At 47.7% G+C, this 25,961-nt stretch overlaps 1 protein-coding gene across 2 annotated transcripts in view; it reads left to right on the top strand.

The window, feature by feature from the left end:
- PDE8A (phosphodiesterase 8A) overlaps positions 1-25,961 on the top strand; it is a 2,218,572-nt gene that overhangs the window by 2,055,799 nt on the left and 136,812 nt on the right. For both annotated transcript variants that reach the window (XM_086958243.1, XM_086958242.1), the window contains exon 18: positions 23,178-23,395. In XM_086958243.1, coding sequence (XP_086814369.1) covers positions 23,178-23,395 — 218 coding nt within the window. The remainder of the gene's footprint in view (positions 1-23,177; positions 23,396-25,961) is intronic.

Genomic DNA, 25,961 nt, shown 5'->3' with positions numbered 1-25,961 from the left:
GAATGTGTTACTGTTTTCATCATATTTTCTGGGAGTCTGGTAGATTTTTTGTGGCATCCTCATGATGTAGAAGCAGGTGGAGGTCACCAGGTTTTCCTGTGCTGCATGTCGAGTTTAGTAACAATAGAGCAATGTCTCAACCGGAGTGTCATATGAGGGGACAGAGTATCGTGTGGATCAATCACAAAACAACAAAGGGTACACTGGAGACCAAGTAGGGGTGGAAGGGTTGTTATTTGCAAATAGGAGCACAACAGACAACTAAATTTGTAGTAACCATAACAACCAATTATGCACTGGAAGTGTTTACAGTGAATAAACGGTTCAGTGACACAAGTGATAAGGGAACAACGTGAGGCAGAGGTAATGAAAAATAGTGGATCTAGCAAAAGTATTTTCAATCTTAAGACATGATTTCATTATTTGCGTTACTTGTCGTTGTCTGTTGTGCTCCTATTTGCAAATAACAACCCTTTCACCCCTACTTGGTCTCCCATATACCCTTTTGTTGCTTTGTGATTGATCCACACGATACTCTGTCCCCTTATATGACACTTCGGTTGAGACATTGTTCTATTGTTACTATATACGCCCGGTCTCAACTGGGATAACAGGTTTACTCCTGATCCTTTTACTTTTGACATGTCGAGTTTGTCATCAAGGATGACTCCTAGGTGGGGGGCTTGGGGGGCGCATGGCAACATGGCTGCATCCTAGTGTAGCTCTGCCTGGCTGAGCCACTATCCCTCCATAATCTGCCTGAATTGCTGCATCTGATCCCTGAAACCGCACAAGCTAAACTGTAAGACCCCCCTGCACACATCGGTGACACTGCGAAGCGGTGGGGAGTACCACGGAGGCTGGATCTCTGCAGTACTGAGCCCTGGTGTGAGGACGCAAGATGGCGGCCGTCGCAAAGCCCGACTGATGGAGCTCGCTTACTGCTGCTTTCGCGGGTGAGCAGGAGCGGAGTGACAAGCTGTGGAGGGCTGCGGGCTGACATTTCTGTGTGAACCCTGGAGCAGCAACCTCGAGTGAGGGGATATTGTGCGCTGATAGCACAAATACTGGCATCTGTACGAGCTCAGGGAGGCGCGGGGCCCTTGCTGGAGATTCCTTTGCCTGGCACTGAAGTGCTGAGTGCCCATTGGAGACAGCGACGCGCACAGTGCTGGCTTTGGTAGTGGGGCGCTGCCTAGCCGGGGCCCGTAGCTGCAGCTGTGGGCCTTGGTGGCGGTCGGGGCCTGCGAGCTGGGGCGGGCGCCTGGGGGTGCGCTGGTGGCTAGTGCCACACCTCTGGAGGATATATGGCAGCGTGGGTGTCACTCCAGTGACTGTGTGTGCCGGCAATGAAGGAATTCTGCTGGTGCACCTGACAGATGCATACCTGCCACCAGGATCAATTGCGCACGCGCTGCATAGCGTTTGCTGGGTGGCGGGAATTTCAGCGGCGGCCTGCTTCTTGCTGTCTCGTGTGTGGCGCATTCCATAGATTGTCCCGAGGTTGTGGTGTCTTGACCCTCATAGGTGGGTCTACCTTAGGGAAAGTATCAGCAGCATGGCTACTGGTCGCTTTGGTCTCTTCCCGGTATCTGGAGTGAAGGGATATAGGGTTACTGATCGCTGCAGGGACTGGCCAACTCCATATGAGAGCTGCTGCAGGACACAGACATTTGCCTGAGGGGAGACTACTTAGCAAGGCCTTCTGAGGCTGTTGGGCCTTGTGTTAATGGTTTTGTGCTGACACTCGACACAGCACTGGCTAGTCTATCTGACCTTGTGCTTTATACTGGAAAGCTGTGAGGTTGTGTTCCTAGCACCCTGCTGCCCTTGGATTGAACGGCGGGGCCCTGAGTGGAGGGTGCTGCGGGATTCCTGTGGCTTTGGGCCTTGTGCTATAGAGGGCCTCTGGGTATCCTTGGTTTGTGCTGTCTCTTTCCCCACTTGCAGCACCTGTGTAAGTGCTTCCCCCTTGGACCGGGGTGCCTGTTGTACTATTTTTGGATCTTTCATTTCATCTGCCTCCGAGTGGGTGTAGGACTGATGTGTGCGCACTCTCCAGTGCCTGGTGCACTCTTTAACCAACGGACCAGTTGTGCACCTGGCAGGGGCTGACATGGGGAGAACTGATAACCCCAGCCTCGCCTCACGTTTGAGGCACGAAAACCTGCTAAAGCATCACAGAAAGCTGCCTCGGACTCAGAGGCGGATGCCCAAAGTGACACTCCCCACACACTTGAGTCCTTGCTGCTGGCAATGCCGCGCAGCCTTCAATCCATTGAGGGCCCAATGATGGTGGTGAACCACCACCTGGATCACATGTCCTCGCAGTTGGAAAAACAAAATACTCGCATGGGAGATGCTGAACAGAGGGTATCTATGACTGAAGATGGCCTGAGTGAGGTCGTTGGAAAGGCGCTCAATATGGAGAAGGTACTGGCCCTCATTCAGACCATGAATGAGGACTTAGAGGCACAGTCCTGGCGCAATAACATTAGAATCACGGGCTGCCGGAATCTACCAATATGGGAAGGATGGAGACCTTCATAAAAAACGTAATCAAAGAAATTTTTGCCACCGATCAGCTGTCTAGTATGTTTATCATTAAGAGAGCACACCGCTCTCTAGCAGCGAGACCTATCCCTGGAGCCCCTCCGCGCCCAATAATAGCGAGACTATGAAACTACAGAGTCCAGGACACTATTCTGCATATGGCAAGGGATAAGGGTAACATTGAGCATCAAGTTAACGCTCTGGCATTCTTCCCCGACTTTACCGTGGTTGTGCAGGCAGCTAGAAGGGAATTTGTTGCTGTTAAAAAATGTCTACAGACTGAGGGGGTCTCCTATGCAATGTTGTATCCCGCTTGTTTGATGAAAGGCCCGATGGTGATTAAAAATGTTCCCAAATCCTAAGGCAGCCCTAGAGCATGCTGAACATTTGAAGCGGAGGCGGCGAGAGTCTAGCGAGGCACAGGAAGATGATGAGCAGTAGGGGGGTGGATAGGTTCTTTGATGTATCGCACCTCCATCCTATTATCTAAGGTTGTACAACGCACTCTCTATTGTTATGTTGCATATATGCTCACCTGCAGGTTGGACCTAATGGGTTCATTACAGTGGGCACATGTCAGGATCTGAGCTGGTGTGGCATGGGGTAGTAATGTAGGCACAGTTAATAGACCTGCTCAGCCACCTCCTACTTGTTGGGAGGCTAGTAGTGCTCTGACACCCCCTCAAATGGGTGAACCCCACATGCAAATTGTTCTTTTCGTTCTTTGTTGGGGAAGGGTAATATCACAATGGGGTTGCTTTGGCGAGTTGGGGATGCTGAAGTGGGTGGGGGGAGATGAGCCAGAATTACTTGTATATTGTGTATCTGAATCTGAGCTGTATCACAAACTTACGGCCACACATGTTAGGTTCCATTGTGTTAGTATTAGATCTCCAGAGCACATACTGAATGAATGGTAGAGTAAAGTTCCTGACCTGGAATGCGTAGGGACTTAACACCCCCGAAAAAATCCGATCTGTACTGGCATATTTGGACAGGTTGAATGTGCAAGTAGCCTTTTTACATGAGACGCACCTCACTAAGGTCTCGGAACAAAACGTGGGCACACGCTGGGCAGGTGTTCGAATTGCATCCTCTTTGTCATTCCTGCATAATCACGGGGGTGATGAACCTTGCCAAAAAGAGGGTCCCATTTACTATAATTCGGGCTGAAACGGATGAGCATGGGCGAGTGGCGATAGTTCATAGCCAATTAGGTGGCATAATTGTATTGCTGGTCGATGTATATGGGCCGAATATTGACAACCCGTCCTTTTTTGCAGACGTATGGCGTCGCATCTCAGGGTTTCCTCCGGTCAAGATACTCTGGGGAGGTGACTTTAATGTATGTCTGGATGTGGCCCTGGACCCGTAAGTAGTGGGGCAGTGAGGCATAAGCAGGCATCTGAGGCGCTGCTGGGTATCTTGGATGCGGGCAATCTGCATGAGGTCTGGTGACTTCAACATTCAGAGGCGCTGGAGAGCACTTTTATATCCTCCGTTCATGGGACGTGGTCCCGCATAGATTTTTGGCTTGTTACTGAGGTTGTTTGTACTTGGGTAATAAATGATAGTCACATGGCTCGAACGTTCTCCGGTGGTCCTTGTGCTAGAGGTACATGTGAGAGGCTGCCCTTTACATGGCATCTGCAGCAGACCTCTTTGACCAACCCGTTTTTTAAACAGACTATTGTGGAGGCAATTCATAATTCTTTCAGGGAGAATGACGGCTCTGTCGAGAGTGCAGGAGTGCTGTGGGAGGCAATTAAGGTGACCATCTGGGGAACGTGCATAGGGGCGCAGGTGGGAGTGTCGCTGGACCTCATCCATAGAATACATTAGCTAGCTGCTGACATCTCTACACCTGAGTGTGAGTATGAGAAGAAACCCTCCTCAGCAACGTTAGCTGCAATAAGGAACCTTGTTACAGAGCATAACGATACAGTGGACCAAGAGTTTGTACACAGATCCAGATTCAGTACAGTTCGCTACTATGGGGAGTGGGGACGCCCAGGCCGCTCTACTACTCAGAAGTTGGCAGCATCACTGTAATATGTGGTAATGTATTCTATGTTGGGTTTTCTTTAAAGAATCTTTAATTGAAATGTTCTATGTTGTAGTATTCCTTATTGTAGAATGTTTGAGTAGGCATTATTTGAGAACCTGTTGTGGAGCCGTTAGCAGGAGGTTGTGGGTCCTGTTTATCTAATAAACATTTTACTCATTCGGATACCTCGTCTTGGATTTCTTCCTGAAGACCTTACTACAACCACGCAGTCAGGAATGCATCACTGAGCTATTGGATGGTGATGGGGAAGCCCACTATACAACTCCCGAGATTATTGAGATAGTCCACAGCTTCTACACCAAACTCTTAGCGGCTAGGGGCGTCGTGCAGGCAGCGGATTTACATTCTTACCTTGATGACGTCGCACTGGGGTGGCCTTCCTGGGAGCATAGGGAATATATCATACAGCCATTTGATATTGAGGAGGTTAATTTGGCCATTATGTCACTTCCACATGCAAGGCGGCGGGACTGGACGGACTCCCCAGCGAGTTTTACAAGGCGCTCGAGGACTACCTCGCCCCTAGGCTTCTGGAGGTGTATGCGGAGGTATATCAGGAGGGGAAACTCCTACCCACCCTCAAAGAAGCCCTTTTGGTAACACTTTTGAAGCCCGACAAGATTCCCAATGGTGCGATTTCTATAGGCCTCCTTCAATTATTAATATAGATGCCAAGATAGTTGCAAAAATGATAGCCATCAGCCACCGGTGCCCCTCCTGGTCCTCCCGGACCAATCGGGTTTTGTGAATGCCAGGTCTACTGCACACAACTTACGTATGGTGTTCACTACTCTAAATTACATTGACCCAGATTGTCAGGCCGAAGCTGTGCTACATGACGCTGCTAAGGCCTTCAATTCCCTCTAGTGGGACTTTTTGTTCACTGTTTTAACAAGGATGGGCCTTCCTCAGTTCTTTTTCCCGTGGATTAAGGTGTTGTATACGGAGCCTGTAGCTCGAGTGCGCGTCAATGGGTTGGTGTCATTGGAGTTTCCCATAGAAAGAGGCACACGCCAGGGGTGCCTCCTGTTGCCGATGCTGTTCACATTGACACTGGAACCTCTGGCGTGTAAATTTCGCCAGCGGCATGCGGTGGCTGCATTGCGCGTTCGGCAGCGACCACTTGTGGCCCTCACTGTATGCAGATGACATGCTACTTTATGTTCGTGAGACTGCCAATATTTTATCTGAAGGCTCCAGGAGTATGTTAAATTTGAGAGATACTCTGGTCTCGGGATCAAGTGGGTAAAGTCGATGGTGTTCCCGCTAACGGCTGGTACGTTGGAAGTGGCACTAGACTTCTGGCTGACGTGGACTCAGGATCCGGTGAAGTATCTGGGGATATGGTTGAACAGGGACTCAGATCGGATCATAACTGAAAACTATGGTCGAACTATCACCCGGATACCTGAGCAGGCAGAGCAGTGGGCCTGCTTGCCTCTTACGCTTGCTGATCGAATTGCCATTACAAAAATGGCTATCCTGTCCAAGTTGCTTTATCTTTTTGTAAATATCCCTATTAAGCTGAATATTCTGTTGTTTAAGATGCTTCAGTCCGCATTACTCACACTTGTATGGGGTGGTAAGAAGCCTAGATGCAGCTGGGATACCCTGGTGCAGCCATTCAACCGCGGCAGCTTTGAGGCTCCTGACTTTTGATTATACTACCTGTGTGCGCAGGCGCAGTTTGCGCACTATTGGTACTTTCCACAGCGGTTTCAGCCTCACACTGCTATAGAGTTCGATGCTGTTCTCCCAATGCCGCTGCAGGCGGCAACCCTATCGGGTGTGTGGGAGGCCCCAGGACTGAAATTAACCCTGTACAATGTACTGCATGGGCCTGGAGAACACTAGCCAAAAGTTCACAACTTCCTTATCTATACGCCCGTCGCTGCCACTGGCTGCGTATCCAGATATTTTGGCGGCACGGGGGCAGTCAGCGCTGCAAGATTTGGCAGCTGTTGGAAACGCCCAGATGGGGGACCTATATAAACAGGGTCAGTTTTGGCTGTTACAGGATGTACAGGGGGGACGGAATTGCGGTTTTATGTATATCAGAGTAAGGCAAGCAATTAGAGCTATCTACTAAAATTACCCGACGGAACCTACAACTCTGCTGGCGCTGCAGGCGGTGCTGGCAGGAGAAGTGAGAAAGGGTCTGATTACCAAACTATATAATGCTTCCCTTGCGGGAGCCAGGGGAACTCCCCTCTTATGTTAGATGGAATACTGCACTGGGGTCTACACTAGGGCTAGAACAAGGGAAGTCCTGCTGTGGGCTAATGGGTCGCCTCATAGCGAATTATAATCTTCGCATAATCCACTTTAAGTATTTGCACCAGTTATATTATACCCCGTTGCAACTTTGTAAGTTTATTCTGGGAGAGACTGCTAACTATGTGAGGTGTGGGCAGGCAGATGCCGATTTTCTTCATCTGGCATGGACTTGTGCAGGTGTATACGCATTGGAGTGGTGAGTGTGCTTATTGACGTGCTAGAACCTGTGTACTGTGCTCCGGACGTCTGCCTCATAGGATGTGCACAGAGTCTAAAGCCCTGCAACGGACGCATAGTTGCGGTCTCGATCCTGTTTACTAAAAGGGCTGTAGCGCAGTGTTGGGGCGAAAACCAATCATACTGTAAAAAAATGTATCCACAATTTACTTTATTGTAGAGACCAGTTGGAGGCCTATACAGAAGAGCTACCCAAGGCCTCGTGTCCCAAGGATTTCTGGGTCCCGCTAAATGTTTATCTGCTGAGCCATCCTGACCTGTAATATATTTATTGTCTCTATGCTGCCCAGTGCTTGGAATTTGTTTGCCTGAAATTGGGACTATCTCCTTTACTTGTGTTCATGATGTACCACTCATAAGTTTTTGTGATGCTCAGGATTCACTACAATGAAAAATGTACTGTCATCTGATATGCCAGGGGTGTTGGTGGGGGGGTTTGTTTATTGCTGGACATTGCTCAATGAGTTGTATTGCCATGTACTGTACCATGCCTATTGAAAACGTAATAAACATATTAAAACATTTTGTTTTTTTAAAGATGACTCCTAGATTCCTGGTCATAAGTAAAATGATGGGGCTGCTGTATTCCTATCCCCCAGAACCTCCATGAGGTCACCAAGGTGGTCTTTGTAAACTGTCACTAAGCACTACGTTCAGCTGGGTGGGGAAATAAGTTGACGCATCAAACCTCTCTGTGGCATCACACTGCACAGCTAGAGGGCTTTGCCAGGTGGGACAAAATAGGTAATGGCATGGCATACGCTTATTTTAAGACTTGCAAACTCACTCTAAGCTGTCTTGGACTCAATTTCATAAATATTTACAGCTCCAACAAACCCTCTCTGGCTACAAGACTGACATGGAAGTCTTGCCTTATACAACCCACTTGAAGCCAAGTTCTTGGTGGGGAATTTGGAGAAGAGTGGCATATACCACATGTACTTCAACCTGGTAATTTACGTCCCTGATATAATTGTTGTCCTCAGACGGAAATTGGAGGGGTGGGTTGGTCCTCTAGATGATATGATTAGATGGACACATGGGTGTCCCCCAGTGAGTTTGCTATATCCTTTCGCTTTAGATTGGACCAACACAACTAGTTGCAAGTGACCTGCCTTACTGCCTGCCAACTATGGCTTGTGGGCAAAATCCCCCCTCCTTCCGCTGTAGCTGCCCAGATGCCTACTTCTTCCACATGGTCCGGCAATGCTCTAAGATCTTAGAGTGCTGGCGTTGGATTGAAGAAGTTCTGACCTAGGTCTTGAAATGACCAGCAGACCTGTCACCTATCAAAGATATCAGGCATGCAGGAATAGTGAGCTGCGGAGCGTTTTGATTTTCAATGCATAAAGATATGGAACTGTCACATCTTTCGTTTGTGTCATATTCTTTGATATGGCTGCAGCAGGGTTTCCGCAAGCACCGGCCTCTTCTACTAAAGGGAGCACTAGATTGAGTACCTGCTTCGGCCCCAGGAGGACTGGTGATTGCGCGTAGCCCTGGGGATAGTGGAGAGTGCCATGCTGTGCACCTCACTCTTCCTGCATGCTTGATATCTTTGATATGGCCGCAGCAAGGTTTCTGCAAGCACCGGCCTCTTCTACTAAAGGGAGCACTAGAGTGAGTACCTGCTTCAGCCTCAGGAGGACTGGTGAGTGCTCGTTGCCCTAGGTGTACTGGAGCGTGCCATGCTGCACACCTCACTCTTCCTGCATGCTTGATATCTTTGATATGGCCGCAGCAGGGTTTCTGCAAGCACCGGCCTCTTCTACTAAAGGGAGCACTAGAGTGAGTACCTGCTTCGGCCTCAGGAGGACTGGTGAGTGCGCGTTGCCCTAGGTGTACTGGAGAGTGCCATGCTGCGCACCTCACTCTTCCTGCATGCTTGATATCTTTGATATGGCCGCAGCAGGGTTTCTGCAAGCACCGGCCTCTTCTACTAAAGGGAGCACTAGAGTGAGTACCTGCTTCGGCCTCAGGAGAACTGGTGAGTGCGCGTTGTCCTAGGTGTACTGGAGAGTGCCATGCTGCGCACCTCACTCTTCCTGCATGCTTGATATCTTTGATATGGCCGCAGCAGGGTTTCTGCAAGCACCGGCCTCTTCTACTAAAGGGATCACTAGAGTGAGTACCTGCTTCGGCCTCAGAAGGACTGGTGAGTGCACATTGCCCTAGGTGTACTGGAGAGTGCCATGCTGCGCACCTCACTCTTCCTGCATGCTTGATATCTTTGATATGGCCGCAGCAGGGTTTCTGCAAGCACCGGCCTCTTCTACTAAAGGGATCACTAGAGTGAGTACCTGCTTCGGCCTCAGAAGGACTGGTGAGTGCACATTGCCCTAGGTGTACTGGAGAGTGCCATGCTGCGCACCTCACTCTTCCTGCATGCTTGATATCTTTGATATGGCCGCAGCAGGGTTTCTGCAAGCATCAGCCACTTCTACTAAAGGGAGCACTAGAGTGAGTACTTGCTTCGGCCTCAGGAGGACTGGTGAGTGCGCGTTGTCCTAGGTGTACTGGAGAGTGCCATGCTGCGCACCTCACTCTTCCTGCATGCTTGATATCTTTGATATGGCCGCAGCAGGGTTTCTGCAAGCACCGGCCTCTTCTACTAAAGGGATCACTAGAGTGAGTACCTGCTTCGGCCTCAGAAGGACTGGTGAGTGCACATTGCCCTAGGTGTACTGGAGAGTGCCATGCTGCGCACCTCACTCTTCCTGCATGCTTGATATCTTTGATATGGCCGCAGCAGGGTTTCTGCAAGCACCGGCCTCTTCTACTAAAGGGAGCACTAGAGTGAGTACCTGCTTCGGCCTCAGGAGGACTGGTGAGTGCGCGTTGTCCTAGGTGTACTGGAGAGTGCCATGCTGCGCACCTCACTCTTCCTGCATGCTTGATATCTTTGATATGGCCTCTTCTACTAAAGGGAGCACTAGAGTGAGTACCTGCTTCAGCCTCACTTACTGTTATCAATTACCATAATCAGCTAAGTTCTCCCCGACAACTGCCTACACACCTTAAAACCCTTCTGTGCACTGTCCCAGTGGCATCTACCAAGCCAGTTACATTTGGTAAATAGCATGAATTTCACTTACTGACCTCTGTTATTCAACTTTTATTGCAATGTTATCCCACATGCTTTTCAATCTGATACTTCCATCTGTGCTTTATAGTTCCCAAGGTAGGCAGTCACACTCCCGCCTGCGCCACGGGAAAGAACAGTCTTTTCAAACAAAAAAGGTTTTTGGAGCACAAAACTAGCCATTCTTAACAAAGCTCAATCATGTGTTATCATTGAGTATTCAAAATATGAAAATAAGGAGAATCCAACCAGAGGCGTCACATGTTGTGTGCTAAGTGTGTGCCTTTTACTTTCTTCCCGAGGCAGGGTTGGGCCAGTGCTGCTGTGGTGAAGGCTGCAGGTGCTCTTCCTCCTTAGAAATGGCACCACCATCATGCAGGTGACAGAAGGGCAGTGTGCTTGGTTGAGACAGAAGAGGATTTGAAGGGGGATAACACTGTAGGGATGAAGGGGAGGAGCCTTGACCGACAAGGCACTGTGTGTATGATTATTAGGTATTGAAAGTCAGGGCCAGACATACTTTAACTGACTGGAGATGGGGGTGTGCGAGGCCGAATGGGAGGCAAGGAGAGAGGTGTGGCGCTAGAGGTGAGAGGCAGGATGCAGCTGTGAGAGGGGACTGGAGAGAAGGGGTGGATGGTGTGAGAGAATTGAGGAGAGGCAATGTGAGAGACATGGGAGGGTTGAGAGGGGAAAATGTGAGAGGTGAGGAGAGATGAGGGTGAGGGGTGATGAGATGGGAGAAGACAGATGAGAGAAGTGAGGAGGGCATCAAGGGAGTCAGAGAATTCAATTTGAGAGATCAGGGATGAAGATAAATGTGAAGTGGTGAAGGAAGTGCGGAAACACAAGAGGAGAGGTGAGTGTGAGAGAAAGGTGAAGGCAGAGAAGAGAGCTACCATTAAAGGGTGAGTGAAGATAGCTGAGAGGTGATCCATGAGGTATAAAGAGAATGTGTTCCGAAGTGGGTGAGGGGGAGCAGCGAAAGGGGAATATAGGGAATACTGGGGTGGGTGCTGAGGTAACAGGTGAGAGGAACGTTAGTTCAAGAAGGTGTGGAAGAACAAAGGTGAAATGGGAATGATGAATGGTGGGACTGGAGAAGTGTAAGATACAAATAGATAAGACAGAAATGTGAAGGGAGAGACTTGAGGTGAATGAGATGTGCTGAGGGTTGAGAGAGGAGATGGGGCTAGGGAGGCCATGAGATAAATAAGAGAGACTGTTAGAGATCAGGGGATTGGAAAAACAGAACAGCGAGAGATGATTAAAGGTGCAGTAAGAGGTTGAATGGGGATTGTTCAGCAGTTGTAAAAAGGGATGAAAGAAAATGGCCTGCAAAGGTAGAGAGGGATAAAGGGGACGGGGTGGGAGGAAAGAGGTGTGTGTGAACTGCTTGGCTCTGCACAAGACCGCCAGGGTTTTAAGGGACCTGTTCTGCTCTCGGCCAGGGCAAGGTGAGCTTCTAATGTGGCAACACTGCGGAGTGGAAGGCCCTTCATAAAGGATGACTAGACATCTTTCTGTTGTTTATTGCTGTATTGTGGTTATAAACTGGTACTGATGAGGTGAAATCTTTTCTTAGTGTTACTGTGTTTAAAAAAAATTCAAAATAATGAAGCAATACTATCCCAAAATATGCTGCATCACATAGCATTATTAAATTTTCTTACCACACAACTCAATCAATCCTCCTGAATAATTGGGCCCTCCCTGCCTCATCATTCCAGTAGCCCTTCCTTTAGGGGCGTCTGGCAGTGCCCAAAGGGATGGGCAGTCAGGTCAGTGTTTGGGCTTTTATTTTTTTGCTGCTTGCTCACCTGTTGTATGGTCTAGTTGACTGTTTTTACTGTTAATTTCTGTGCTATGACAATAAATATTGTCTGCAGCACGAAGGCATGCAGTTTCCCATTCCTTGCAAAACACTTATACAGCTCGACTTTTACAAGTTCAAAACTACCACATAATTTGGTCCTCCCTTGCCTCATAATTCCAGTAGCCCTGCCTACAGGCAGTGCCCAAAGGGGAGGCAGGTCAATGTGTGGGCTTTTTTTGTGGCTGCTTACTGTCCTGTTTTATGGTCTGGAGGACTGTTTTTACTTTACTTTGACTTGCTAAACACTGTTAAATAATATTTTCCCACTGTACAAATGATTTTCTGTGGGAACTGGAAGTGTGTATGGTTATCGATAATAATGAGTATCAAGTTCTAGAAATGTTTGTCAGGAGTGGGTCCTTACGTCTGAAAATGTTGACAGGGGGTTCTCAGCATCCAAAAGTTTGAAGACCTCTGCTCTATGGTAACATTGGGCGCTTACGGTTGTCAATACTATGCGTGATCAGTATGAACGAACCCCTTTACAAGATGGCCGTCACCGCAGCATCATTTCTAATGAGCCTAGTGGTACTATCCTTCTTCTATGTCCCGGTTTTGGCTACACACGTGACCAGTCACACGACCGGTTCTCACCACTACAGCAAGACCTGCCGCCGACGTACCTTTACCATCCCGGTGTCGGCGGCAGGGTAGGTCGTACGCTTGAGAGGGTACTACGCACTGATGAGTGTCCTTACTTGTTTTCTCCTCCCGAGGTGAGTGACCGAAGCTCTGGGCTCTTTCCGTTGTTGGGTTTACCCACTGAGGGAACTCTTCTTGGTGTGCTGGGTTGGCAGGCGCGTCGGCCGCACCTGCTGTGATGTACTTATGAGACACACTCTGGCTTCGCTGGAGGTGCCACGGGGGTGCACTCAGGGCGGGGGTTCGGCGCCGCCCGTGACCCAGGACATTCTTTTAGATCCTAGGTGGGGCGAGGCCACCTATTGGATGACCTTACCTTTGTGCATTGACCACCATATTTACGACACTTGAGCTACCACCTATGGCCAGTTTTGGTGGCATGTTAACCGGAGCTCGACCGCTACTCCTCCTTCCTTTTCTCCCCTAGGACCCAATCGGTGTCCTTTAAACCGCCGGCTACTGTAGCAAACAATTTTTGCTGACAGTTTAGGTGAGTCCTACTATATCCTGATTACCATTTCTACTGCTTTTAATGAATTTAGTGCTTCAACCTTAAGAATGGGTGACACGATCAGAGTATGTTTTGAATATTGAAGATACCCTGTTTTATACTTATCACTCACTATGATTCTATGTGTGACAGAACATCTAATACAAGATCCTTTCACGAGCACCACTTCACTGGATAGTAATGGTTAACTTAAAGATAATGTATTTATTAATGTGTGACTTTAACATATTCCCCTACCCATTTTTGTCCCACATTCAGGTCTACCATGAAAATACTGGGTATGTAGTTGTTCACTTACCTTGTATTGTAGATAGTGTGACGTTGATCCTGAAGAAGTGTCCCGATCAGTTTGACATTTGAGACACTAAACATGTTGATCATTTGAGAGCAGGGCTCTTACCACTAGACACTTCACGACTAGGTTTGGCCCCTCTCCACCTTTTAATTAGGCAGTTTACCTTCAGAATAAAGTTTGGATAGGACTAAATGACCTACTTTAACTCACATTTCCCCTACATCTACACACACTAGGTCCCTCTCCCCCACTGCACCCACCGGCAGGAACAAAAGATCCCCGATAAAGAGCCCTGGTTCCGGGTGCCCATCAGGTATTGCAGGGCCGACCTGAGGAGGGGCAGGCTCAAATGATGAAGCATGACACCTCGCTTGCTGGGTGTGTGAGAGCCCTAGTTCCAACAAGTAGAATTCCCTCTCCTTTCCTCACACATTAGTGGTCCTCTAGTGACCCTACTACCGTTTCATGCTCCAAACTTCTCGAACCTACTAACACAGAGGAACTCCTTACCCATCTTGCAACACAGCCTCCTGGGGCATGTACGCTGGACCTCGTTAAACAAGCCCCTAGCCCCTCTCTTTGTTTGACATAAAATCTGATGTTCCCATGCACATGTCCTCGCTGGGTGAGAGGGTGTTTGCTTGTGGGGGTCTGCTGAGAGAAGATAGGGGATAACTATTCACTTTTAGTGGGATCAGCAAATTAGCGAGCGAGGGAGGGTGGGCTCTCTCTTTTGTCAGTTAAGAAATCCGTATTGGCAAATGGAAAATAGAGTGCATTGTTACAAATTCTGAATGCACTTTCACACAGCTTTGCATATTTACTCACCATTTGCAGAGTTTGTGTGCCTGGCTGCTACAGAATGCTGTGCACAAGGAGCAGACTCCGCCGTTCATCTTTCGGAAGAGTATAACGCAAAACCGTTCCAGGCGCTAGCATTGTACAGTTTGATAAGGACAGCTTCTCGTGGAGTTCATGCAGTGCGCTATGCACGAATGGCATTTTATTACATTAAATCATTGGAATGGGGCACGTCGGTGGTTTATGTGAGATGCAAGGCCGAGGGCTCTGCAAAAGCAGCAGTGTACCCTATGAACAATAGCAAGCATCACTTATTTGCTGAAATATGCACATTACTTGCTTTAGAAATGTGTAGACTGAATTGTAGATGATGGTATGCTGACTCAATAGTTGAGACTAGGTGAAATGTGATTGTGTGCAGCTCGCCCACGCTATGCTGCATCTAGGCTTCTAAAACACTGCCTTTTTGGCTGTTTTAGAAGCAACTTTGGGTTCCTGCTGTTGTGTGCTAGGCTGGAGCCTTATGTACAGCACGATCATACCAAGGCGCAGTGAAGCGATTGAACTGCGTGGGAGTCCACACTGGTCTGTTCTTCACGGGTAAAGAGAAAGACACCTTGCAACAACCTCTGCCCTGGGCATGCCTGCGATGTCTGCCTGCTCACTTCTATTATTGTTTTGATGTACAGACAAGATTTTGGCGATAGAATTTTTTGTTCGGAGATTTTTGGAGAAGACTGGCCTTCTGTACAATTAGCTGCTGGCATTTAGAAGACTTTAAAACCTTTCCACGGCTGGGTGTGACATTTGGTTACGGATCTCAGTCTCACCATGCTGCCAAGTTTACTTCAGAAGCAGTAGGAAGTTAAACTAGAAGTCCCCACACAAAAGCGGATGAACACAGTACTGCGGTTCTTGATAAGAGCCCCTTGCCAGATCTATTCAATACAATGGATTTCACAAGCACAGCGCAGGCACTGTGCAGGCAAACCTAAAAACAAGTTATTATTATGTGTAATGTCACATGCACACTCACACACTCATGGGCACACACATACACTCATGAACAGCTAGGGTCCTTTCGCTCTCATTAGATAGCCTTGGACAGGGGACTGCCACAGGGGTCTCCTTTGAGTCCCACGCTTTTCAATATTTATGTGACCCCTTTGGCTCAGTTGATCGTCATTTTTCCAAAGAAAGATTCCGTAATTCTATGGATAAGATTGCCTCTTGGATGCAGTCAAACTATCGCCAGCTAAATACAAGCAAAACAGAAATTGTGCTTTTTGGAAAAGCCCACTCTGTGTGGTCGGAGAATTGGTTGCTGCAGGGTTTGGGCCCGGCTCCTACCACTAGAGTGTCAGTAAGAAATCTGGGAATTCTGCTAGATGAAAACCTCTCTATGAGGGCACATTTGGATCTAATTGCTGGAGTCTGCTTTAGATTCATGAACCTTCTCAGGAATGTCTTCTAGTGGCCACCAATGCAGACTAGGAAATCCCTAGTCACCCCCCTACAAAGCCGCCTGGATTAGGGGAATGCTTTAATTGTAATTGTAATTCGCATTTGTAGAGTGCATTACCACCGTCAGGTCTCTAAGCGCTGTGAAGCGAGTCCTGCCCTAGCACGTGAGGAGATGTTTAATAATTAGGTTGTGACCCAGGCTTCCTCAAAATGGGACTGTTTTTAACTTCTTCCTGAAGGGGAGAAGGGCGTGTTCCTTGTGAACATTCTCTGGCAACTTGCTCCAGAGTTGAGGATTGGAGGTTGAAAAGGCTGTTCCTCCTTTAGTGGTCAAGCTAAAGCAGGTGCAGGCCAGCAAGCCCGCCTCCGGGGACCGTAGCTCCCTGCTAGGAGTATAGCTGACTAGATGATTTTTGATGTACGTTGGGTCTTCGCCATAGATGGTTTTATGCGCGATGCAGAGGCCCTTGAACTTGGTTCTATTCCTAACCAGGAGCCAATGCAGCTGACGTAGATGGGGGGATGGTGTGAGCCCTCAAAGGCGCTCTAAAAATTAATCTGGCAGCATCAATCATGATGACCTGTAATCTGACCAACAGATTTCCTTGGAGGCCGATGCACAGGGAGTTCCCATAATCTAGGCGTGACAGTATCATGGCTGATACCGCCATTCTAAGTGAGGAGGGGGGTGAGTTTTCGTAGCTGTCTCAGCATGCCGATACATGTTCCTACTACTGCCGATTCCTGCTGGGTCATCTAAAGCTTGGCATCAATATTAATGCCCAAGCTCTTTACGGCTGGCACCGGTTCAGGATTCGTGGCCAGTTCTTTTGGCCAAAAAAGGTCGCTCCAGGGGTTAGCGTCGGTGGTGACGGACAAAACCTTGTTTTATCAGGATTAATTTTGAAGGAGTTGGTCGTCATCCAGTTGACAGTGAATTTTAGAATGTTTTGAATTCTAGTGTGGGCAGACGGGGAGCTGTCTAGCTGAATGATAACGTGCGTGTCTTCGGCGTAGTTATAAATCTGACACTCCATTAGATTCAGTGCAGGTATCAGGGGCTGGAGGTAGACGTTGAATAGGAGAGGTGACCGCGCCGAGCCCTGTGGTACCCCGCACAAGAGTTTTCCGGAGTCGGACACGTGGTCGGACAGCTGTACTCTCTGGGATTGATCCTTGAGGAAAGATGTGAGCCACATGAGGGCCGTGCCCTGGATGCCTAATTCTGAAATCCGCGACAGAAGTTGGTCATGGTTGACCATATCAAATGCCGCAGATAGGTCCAGCAAAACCAGGGCACATGGATTTTTATTATCAGCCCTTAACCTGAGTTCATCCAGCACTGACAGTATTACCATTTCCGTGCTGTTATGAACCTTAAAGCCTGCCTGGTTGTATTGTAGAAGGTGGTTTCCTTCTATGTGGTGTGACAGGGATTTCAACAGGTGCTGTTCCAGCACTTTCGCCAGGAATGGGATTTGGGAGATTGGCCTAACATTTTTTAGGTCCTTCATGTCTGCCCCTGTTTTTTTTTAGGAGCTGGATGACTCGGGCTTCCTTAAAGTTGGTGGGAACGTGGCCCGATTCTAGGGATTGATTTAGTAGCGAGAGAACCTTGCTTTCAATCCCTTGTAGCGCCACCTTATAGATCCTCAATATGACCCAGTGACCCTGACTTGACCCGCCCCATTAAGGGAGACAGGGAGTCGCGGGTAGCATGGGGAAGCCTGTGAGTGGTTTATCATAGGTGGGAGCACTGGTTCTGAAGCTAAGGGACAGTGGACAGTAGGAGTAAAAGTGAATTTCCGTCAGTAGGTCCTTCACTTTCTTTAAGAAGAAGGACTGGAACTTATTGCAATCTTCCAGGCAGAAGTAGGGCTTCTGTTCCTGAGTTTGTCTCAGCTCCTTTAGAATCCGGAAGTTTTTTTTTTTGCGTATTGTCAGCTGCCGAGATCTAAGCTTCATAGAATTCCACTTTCGTTGTTAAGGTTGCCTTTTTATAGATTGCATACATAGAGTGATATTCTAGCCGGGCACCTGGGTGATAGGTTTTACGCCAGGCTCTCTTGCGCTGGCGAGGGTTTGTTTCATGTTTCTTAAAGTATTGTTGAACCAGGGGGCCCCTTTGCCTTTGTCCCTTACTCTTTCCCTACACATTGGGGCTACCATGTCAATGCCGTTCTTCAGCCATGTGGACAGGGTAGCACCCAGGTTACCCTGTATTGGACTTAGGGTAGCTGATTTATGTATGATATTTACCAAGTCGTATGCTCTAATTCTATTCCAGCCAGTAGCATTCTGGGGGGGGGGGAGGGGGGGGATGGGCTGCTTGTTCTGTGGGTGAGAACCAGCCTCTAATTAGATGATGATCAGACCAGGCGCAGGAACTGATATCTATTGGGCTGGTAAATGGATGGGATGTCCAAACCAGATCAAGTATATGGCCCTTCTCATGAGTGGGACCATTCACTAACTGTCGGAGTTCTAAAGTGATCAGTGCCTCATCCAACTTTTTGGCCTGGCTATCTTTAGGAATCTGATCCCAATGGAAGTTGAAATCCCCCATCACCAAGATACATTGATACCGTGAGTGGATATCGTTAACCAGTTCCGTGCAGAGCTCGACAAACCTAGGTGGCGTTCGCGGGGAACGGTACACTATCAAAATAACAAGACAGGTGGTCTGGGAGAAGATCTTAGCGCCCAACACATCTGCCCCCTCAATGCTTTTTGCGCATATAGTCTCTGCCTTTAGTTGATGATTGTACAGAATCGCGACTTCCCCCTTCTGGTGCTACCCGATCTATTATAGAAAAGGGCGGCATAGTTTGGGGGTATAGCAGCTACCAAGTCCGGGGCTGAGGACTCCTCGAGCCAGGTTTCTGTGACCCCTTGGATGTCCAGCGGGTCATCTTTGAGGAGCGAGAAGACCTCAAGATTGTGTTTCTGCAGGGAACGGGTGTTAAGGGTAGCGACCCGTAGTCCCAGTGGGCCAGGGGGGCCTAAGACGATGTGTTGTGGGGCTTAAACTACCAGTTCCTGCTTGTGACCTTAATAGCCCTTCCGACCTGAGTTTGACAGCTACGCTGTTGTCAAGTAGCGTTATACCTAGATTTGGGGTAGGAGAAGCGCAGGCGAGACGACAAGACTAAGTGATGGGATGGGCTTAAGTGGACTGACTGGAATAACAATTTGTATGCGGACATTGAGTGCTTGGGGAACTGAGGGTGGGGGGAGTTCAAATTGTGAGGGAGTTCAAAATAATGAAAACTGCATTGTAAATGTATGTTTGCATAACTATTGTATGACACTGTGCTTTCTACCTGAATATACGAAATTGATGTTTGTATGAACATGCTGTTTATGCAGGAATAAAAAATATTTTCACAAAAAAAAATACCTAGATTTGGGGTCAGGAGTTCTTCCATGGAGTATAGGTGGCGTGGGCCAGGGGTATTGGCGTGAAAGCTCCTCCCACCCACCACTCCACGCAGCAATGCAGGCAGCTGACTATCTCCGAGCACTAGACCGTGAATTGAAACGGAAGTGCTCTAACGGAAGGGGGGGAGCGCTGAGCGCAAGTCAATGACAGCGCAAATCACAAGTAAGTGCAAGGTTCAGTTAGCAGGTTTTATAAGTTTTTAACGATTCCAATAGTTTGAAATAGCAGCGTTTGCAACCAGTTTTTTAAAGATTCCAACAATTTAATGGTTGCCATGAATGAAGGATTGTTTTCCAAACTCCAGGTGGTTGAAAACCCTGCGCTATGGCTAATTAGGCATCTTCCGCCTTGCTCGCCCTCAGTACCCATTCTGAGAACCCTTCCCTGGCTGCCTTTAAAAAAACACGGGCTGTGTTCAAACTCCTCTGCTTGGTCCATAAAGCTCTGGATGGAAGTGGGCCGCCCTATCTGCAAGGTAAACTGCAGGTGTATGTCCCCTCTCGGTGTTTAAGATCAAGTGGAAAACTCGTACTACCTCCTTGGCGTATTTGTACCACCAGGGATGGTGAGCTCTCATTCTCACATTTAGCCTCCCAGCACTGGAGTCCGCTTACTTTGCATTTGCGAGCATGTACTGATCTTAAACAATTTTCAAAATCTTTGAACACCTGGCTCTTTTAGTTTTAGAATTTTGACACTCTTTTATTCAGGGCTTTTACAACTTTGGAGTTGCTATATGTTAGAAGGTAGTTCTGATACTAGGGGCCGCCCGGATTTTTCAGTTTTTGAGCACCTAATTGTTGAAATTTTACTGTGGGGGAGTGTCATAATCTGGGACTCATCCACAGTGAACTCATAATGAAGGAGACTACATAGAGATTTTACTGGTGTCCCCCTGGCTTGACTCGGCCGCTGCGCAGCGTCTGGAGTATGGGGCAGACTCGAAGAACAGCTTTGAGAGTTTGGGCCGGGCGGGAGCCAGCCAGAGCAGCCGGGGGTGGGCTCCCCGGGCTGCCCCCACCACCAGAAGTGCCAAGGTTGAGGAGGGCCCGGCTGGGACCGGGCCCTGCGTAAGAGGAGGAGTAGCAGGAGAAGCAGTGCCAGGGGCCCGGGTGGGACCGGGCCCCGTAGACTCTGCATAAGCGGCCGGGGGTGGGCTCCCCGACCCGTCTTGCTCACCTGAGGGTCCGGGTGGGTCCGGGCCCTCCAACAGGCAGCCAAAGTGGCCGGAGGCACAGATCACAGCACTCCCCGTCTCAGCGGGAGAGCTGCTGCTATAAAATTCACGAATAGGAGCACAGCCTACCTATAATACCTCGCAGGCCAGATCAAAACAGCGTCTTCTTTGCTTGTGGTGGCCTCAGGAGGATGGGGTCACCACCACATGAAGGTGCAGGTGCTGGGGGAGCTGCTGGAGAAGTGCAGCCCCCCCCCCTGCACGAAGAGAAAAGGCTCACCCTAAGTGTCTTAGGAATTGGAAAGAATAACCCCTCAAGGGCTCAGCCTGTATTGATCACCTTCAGGGCTGGAACTTTTGTTCTTCAGCTGAGGGTGAATTGTAAAGTGCTTCATGGAGTGAAGGGCTGAGGTGGTGGATGCCTTGAAGAAGTCATCCCCTGGAGGTGAAGAGGTGTAATTGCACTACAAATGCTGTTACTCATGTAATTCTTTATAGAGGGACTGAAGTTCATGGGTCTAATGTGAAGTACATGGTGAAGGTGGAGTCATGTCTTTAGGGGTTGTAATTGCAATGCATTCTAATGATATCCAAATGTTATGAGTACTGTCACTCTAAAGGGATGCTTAAACATGTATTCTTGCTGCTGCGCTTAGGTGAAGAACCCAGACTGTTAGCCCTTAAGATATAGAGGTGCATACCTTATGATTAGTATGAAATGCTCGGTCAGGGTTGTGTGTCACCAAGGCAGGGTTACCTATTTTAAATGCTGGTTGAAGTACTGGGGTGGGTCGACATTGGGATGGTGCCAGTGCGCAGGGCCCTTGCTCCAGGTTAAGATCCACTAACTGCATCGGGTACAAGATGATGTGCATGCATGGAAGTGGTGGTACTAGACCCCGCCTCCCCTTGCTGGTGGGGTGGAGATGTTATGCAATACATACAAAGTAATTCCAACAGCTTATGTATATTTGTAAATTGGTGCATAGTATTGAGTAGTGTGTGTGTTTAATAAATGTACTCTTAATTTTATAAAGCAAAGTACAGACTGGACAATCAATTATTGAGTGTTATTTCTGCGCACTTGCAAATGGCGATTACTAGCCCACACCACGTCCCTTGAGTAAGCCTCAGACTTCTCTGTAACGCTACCCTCTGAGAGTCAGGTGCTACAATTGGGTGTTTGGTTCCCAGTGAAGGACAAATGTAGTCATGGTATTTGTGCAGGCCTCACAGATGCTACCTCGTTTTCCAACACTATAGCACTGAGAGACCCCTGTTGGGGTGATATATGCGCTTTAGAAGAAAACCCAATAGAATACTTGTGCACTCCCTCGCGCACACTAACTCACCTCTACACAAACATTCAGTTTCTCACATGCTTGTACACACACTAATAGATGGGTTTATTTGTCACTCGCTCCTTAAAATTGATTCAGAATATCGGCTGCCTGATTGAATCCTATCTTTTCAGGTCGAGCGTTCGAGACCTCTTGTATATACTTTAGTATATTCTTATATGTGTATGTACTTTTTGGGCTCTGGAGATCAGCCCCAGAACTTGTCTGCTTCCGCTTAGGGACTTTTTTCTGTTCAACTGCCTCTATTTAACAGTCTTGATAGAAAACGGCCAGCAGAGATCAGTAAAATACCAGAATCATTTTAGCATTTTCTAGATTCCAGTCCATAGGAATTGTCTTCCAGGAGCACCCGTAAACAATAATCTTTGTTTCAAATTTTCTATTTTTAGTGATATGACCACTGAAGGCACTGATTTTATATTAAAAACAGAGCTTTGGACTATACCTTTTCCAGCTGAAAGGCAATATTTCTCTCCATTTGTTACCATACCTGGCGTGTCACGAGGTTTGGTGCCTACTTTCCCTCCATGTTAAAGAACAGTAGATATTTCAGCACCCCGGCTAATGTGCTGCATAGCTAAATACATATACGGGCCCAAAGGCAAGACTGATTGCATTGCAAATGCTTGTTTAAAAACGAAGTCTGTTGTTAGTAGACAAGACACAATTATGTACATTTCTTTCGTTTGACTCATAGAGTTGTTATCACAGATGCATTATGTGGTGTCAATTTTGAAAGGGGCCTATCAGTGCTAAGATTATACCCACAGTCTGCCCTGGGCCTCCGTCACAGTTTCGTCATTTCGTTCTGCCTGACAGTGAAACAGTCTGGTATCATTTCTAAAGTGCAGACGAGTCCAGTCACCCACCTTGTACATTTTACCCTACAGACAATAAATATTGGGGGGTGGAGTTCCTGCCTCCCTCTCCCCAGGGTTACTTCCCTTTCCCTCGCTTCTTCCTTTCTCCCTGGGGGGAGGTGGGGGGCGCACCCTGAAGGTCGGATGTGATATGACAGGTGGAGTCATTCTTACACTTAGACTTGCACATTGCCTAACTTAGTTAGTTCCGCCACTTCTATGTTTATTAGGACTTGTGCCCTTGTATTATTGTTAAATATTAATGTGTTTTTTTCCGACATGGCGGTGTAATTGCTTGGAGGTGTACCTCTGTCGCTGGCACAGATGACATCCCTTCATTCATGCTGTCAAATATTTTGAAACCAAAATGTAAAGTTTTCAGCATGATGATCTAAATCTAGTTTTTAAATTAACTTTGAAATGTTGCAGTATTATTAATAATATATGTTAGACGTCACACGTTTGTAATGACTATAATTCTTTTGAATTTCATTTTGGCTTTGCATTGTAAGAGATTCTTTCTCCTTTCAGGAATGTTTGGATCAGATTGATGAGGTTGCCGCACTGATTGCTGCAACAGTGCACGACGTGGACCACCCGGGTAGAACAAACTCATTCCTTTGCAATGCAGGAAGTGAGCTGGCGATCTTATATAATGATACAGCAGTGTTAGAAAGTCATCATGCAGCCCTTGCATTCCAGCTTACAACAAAAGATGAAAAATGCAATATATTTAAAAACATGGAAAGGTTAGTCTTTTCATCTTGGTTTTACACCAGTGCTTGTTATGACCTGCAAAAAATATTAATTCTTTCTTGAATGACGTGTAACTTGTACATTGGCAGTACTTAAATGGCAGAACTGTGTAAGTGCTGGGCTGAAGTGCATAAAGAAAGTATGGGAACTATGATTTTGACTACAGTGGGGCGGAGTCGGCGAGTGCTGGCAGGGTCAGAGACGGCTGAAAAGAACAAAATAGTCTCTATTTTGTTGGTCTTTCACCTACAGGTAACAACATATAAAATGTAGTTCACAAACCATAAATGAAAAATGTATGTAACTTAAATGACCATAGCACAGAGACAGTACTTCTCAGTGTGACAGAACATCTTAGGTCCATTAGAGACTCCGGTCAAACGGCAGCGCAGATCCTGCTTGACCTCAGCGCTGCCTATGATACGGTCTCACACGAGGTGCTTCTGTACAGACTGGAGGCAGCAGGGGTGAAGAGCTCAGCCCTGGCCTGGTTTAAAGCATTTCTGACAGACAGATCTTTTCAGGTAGCTATCCCCCCATTCCTCTCGAAAAAGAGTAACATAATGCAGGGAGTACCCCAGAGCTCAGCGCTCAGCCCCACACTCTTTAATTTATATGTCCAACCACTAGCTGAGGTCGCCAAGGAGTGGGACCTGTCCATCGTCTCATATGCTGACGATACTCAGCTGGTGGTAACATTGAGTGATGATAACGGAGCAGGAGCGATGAATTTTAAACATGGCCTCGCTGCAGTAACTGAATGGCTGACGGCCAATTATTTACAACTTAATGCAGACAAAACGGAGGTGCTAATAGTAGGAAAAGATACCAAAGCCTGGGGAAAGGACTGGTGGCTGGAGATTCTTGGCCCTCCCCCTGACCCCAAAACAGAGGTAAAGAACTTGGGGGTGTGGTTCGACTCAGCCCTGAGCTTTGTCGGCCACAACAAAAAAATTGCTGCCACTAGTTTTGGTATCTTGCGTAACCTGCGACCTATAATAAAAAATGTTGACCCCTCTACACGTCAGTTGATTATCCAAGCCACAATCCTTTCTCGTATAGATTATGTCAATTCCTTACTCCTGGGAGCTAATCAAGCGGAAAAAAAACGTCTGCAGCGTGTCCAAAACGCAGCAGCACGGGCCCTAACAGGGCTTCCCCGGTTTGAGTCCGTAACCAACACTCTGGTAAAATTGCACTGGCTACCAGTGGAAAAAAGGATCAATTTCAAGGCCCTGTGCTTGGCCTTTAAGATCCTAAATAAATCTTCACCCCCCATGTTATGTCATCTTATAACGCATTACACTCCCAATAGATCCCTCAGATCAGAAGGACAAAAACTTGGTCACGATTCCTCGTGCCAGACTCGCCCGCACGGGCGGACGTTCCTTTCATTATATGGCTGCTAAACTATGGAACGCACTACCACTGTGGATTCGAAGCAAAAATGACCTTTTATCCTTTAGAAAGGCAAATAAGACCCACTTGTTCTGCTAAGCTGACCCTAAAGCTTGTGGTATGTTGCGCTCTCTCCTGTCTGGTCCAGCGCCTGGACGCCACTTCGCTGGGGCAGCCGTTGCGCTATATAAGCAGCTGTAACATAACATAACATAACAAATGTATCTGTGGGAAAGCTCGGTTGGTTCATGGGATTACTAGAGTTGTCTGTCAGTGTAACAGGCCGGTCACTGATTTGAATCCTGGTCGGTGCTCTAGAGAAATAGTAACATGTTTATAATGCTAAGAGGTTCATGCCAGTGATAGAAGCAACGTGAATATATGTAATTAGTTAAAAAAATATATTACACATGGTATATTAGGTATACAGTATAGGCCTTAGGCGTGACTGCACAGTTTAGTACACCTACCTGGTTATTGCTTGTGGTGCTGTGTAGTTTCCACTCATAAGGAACTGTGCATTTGTGGACGACATTGACCTAAGGGTGGTGTCAGACTGATTCTGTGCACCCATACTGAACATATTTTCTCTTGGACCAGCTGGCTCACAGTGCCACCATAAGCACCCCTAATCCCAGACAGGGACCAAACAGTTCTGGCAACCACTGAACATGACAACCCTGTTCCCACAGGAACCGTGGTAACACTCCTAAACCTTTTTGCTCATACACTCCTGCTCTCTTTTGCTCAGAATACACAGAGGGACGTTTTCAGTAGAGGTAGAGTAGAGGTCATGGAGGCTCGCAGCAACCAAACCCTAGTTAGTGCTACTATTGCCACAGACCGGGTCACCTGGCAGAGAGATTCCAGTTAACGCCATACCATGAGCATCAAAAGCAGCAGAGATTAATGAAACAGGGCCAGCCATCACAAAACCCACCGAATGTCCCTCATCAGCAACACTGAAAAAAAGGGGCAACCCAGTAATCCAGGGACCTGGACTGGATAATTAATAGCAAAAAGGTGGACCCTATGGGGGAAGTGTAGCCCATGACTTCCACATCGAAGTGGCAAGAAGAGGTACAAACACCTCTAACACAAATAACTTAGTTATATATTTATTTAATGTGTTACTTCTCTGGTTAGAAAACTTTTGTTTCA

The sequence above is a fragment of the Lissotriton vulgaris genome, chromosome 2_1 (genome assembly GCF_964263255.1).
Source record: "Lissotriton vulgaris chromosome 2_1, aLisVul1.2, whole genome shotgun sequence".
In the NCBI taxonomy this organism is placed as follows: Eukaryota; Metazoa; Chordata; class Amphibia; order Caudata; family Salamandridae; genus Lissotriton; species Lissotriton vulgaris.
Note: the sequence above shows the minus strand (reverse complement) of the source record. Positions and strands in the feature narration are given on the sequence as shown.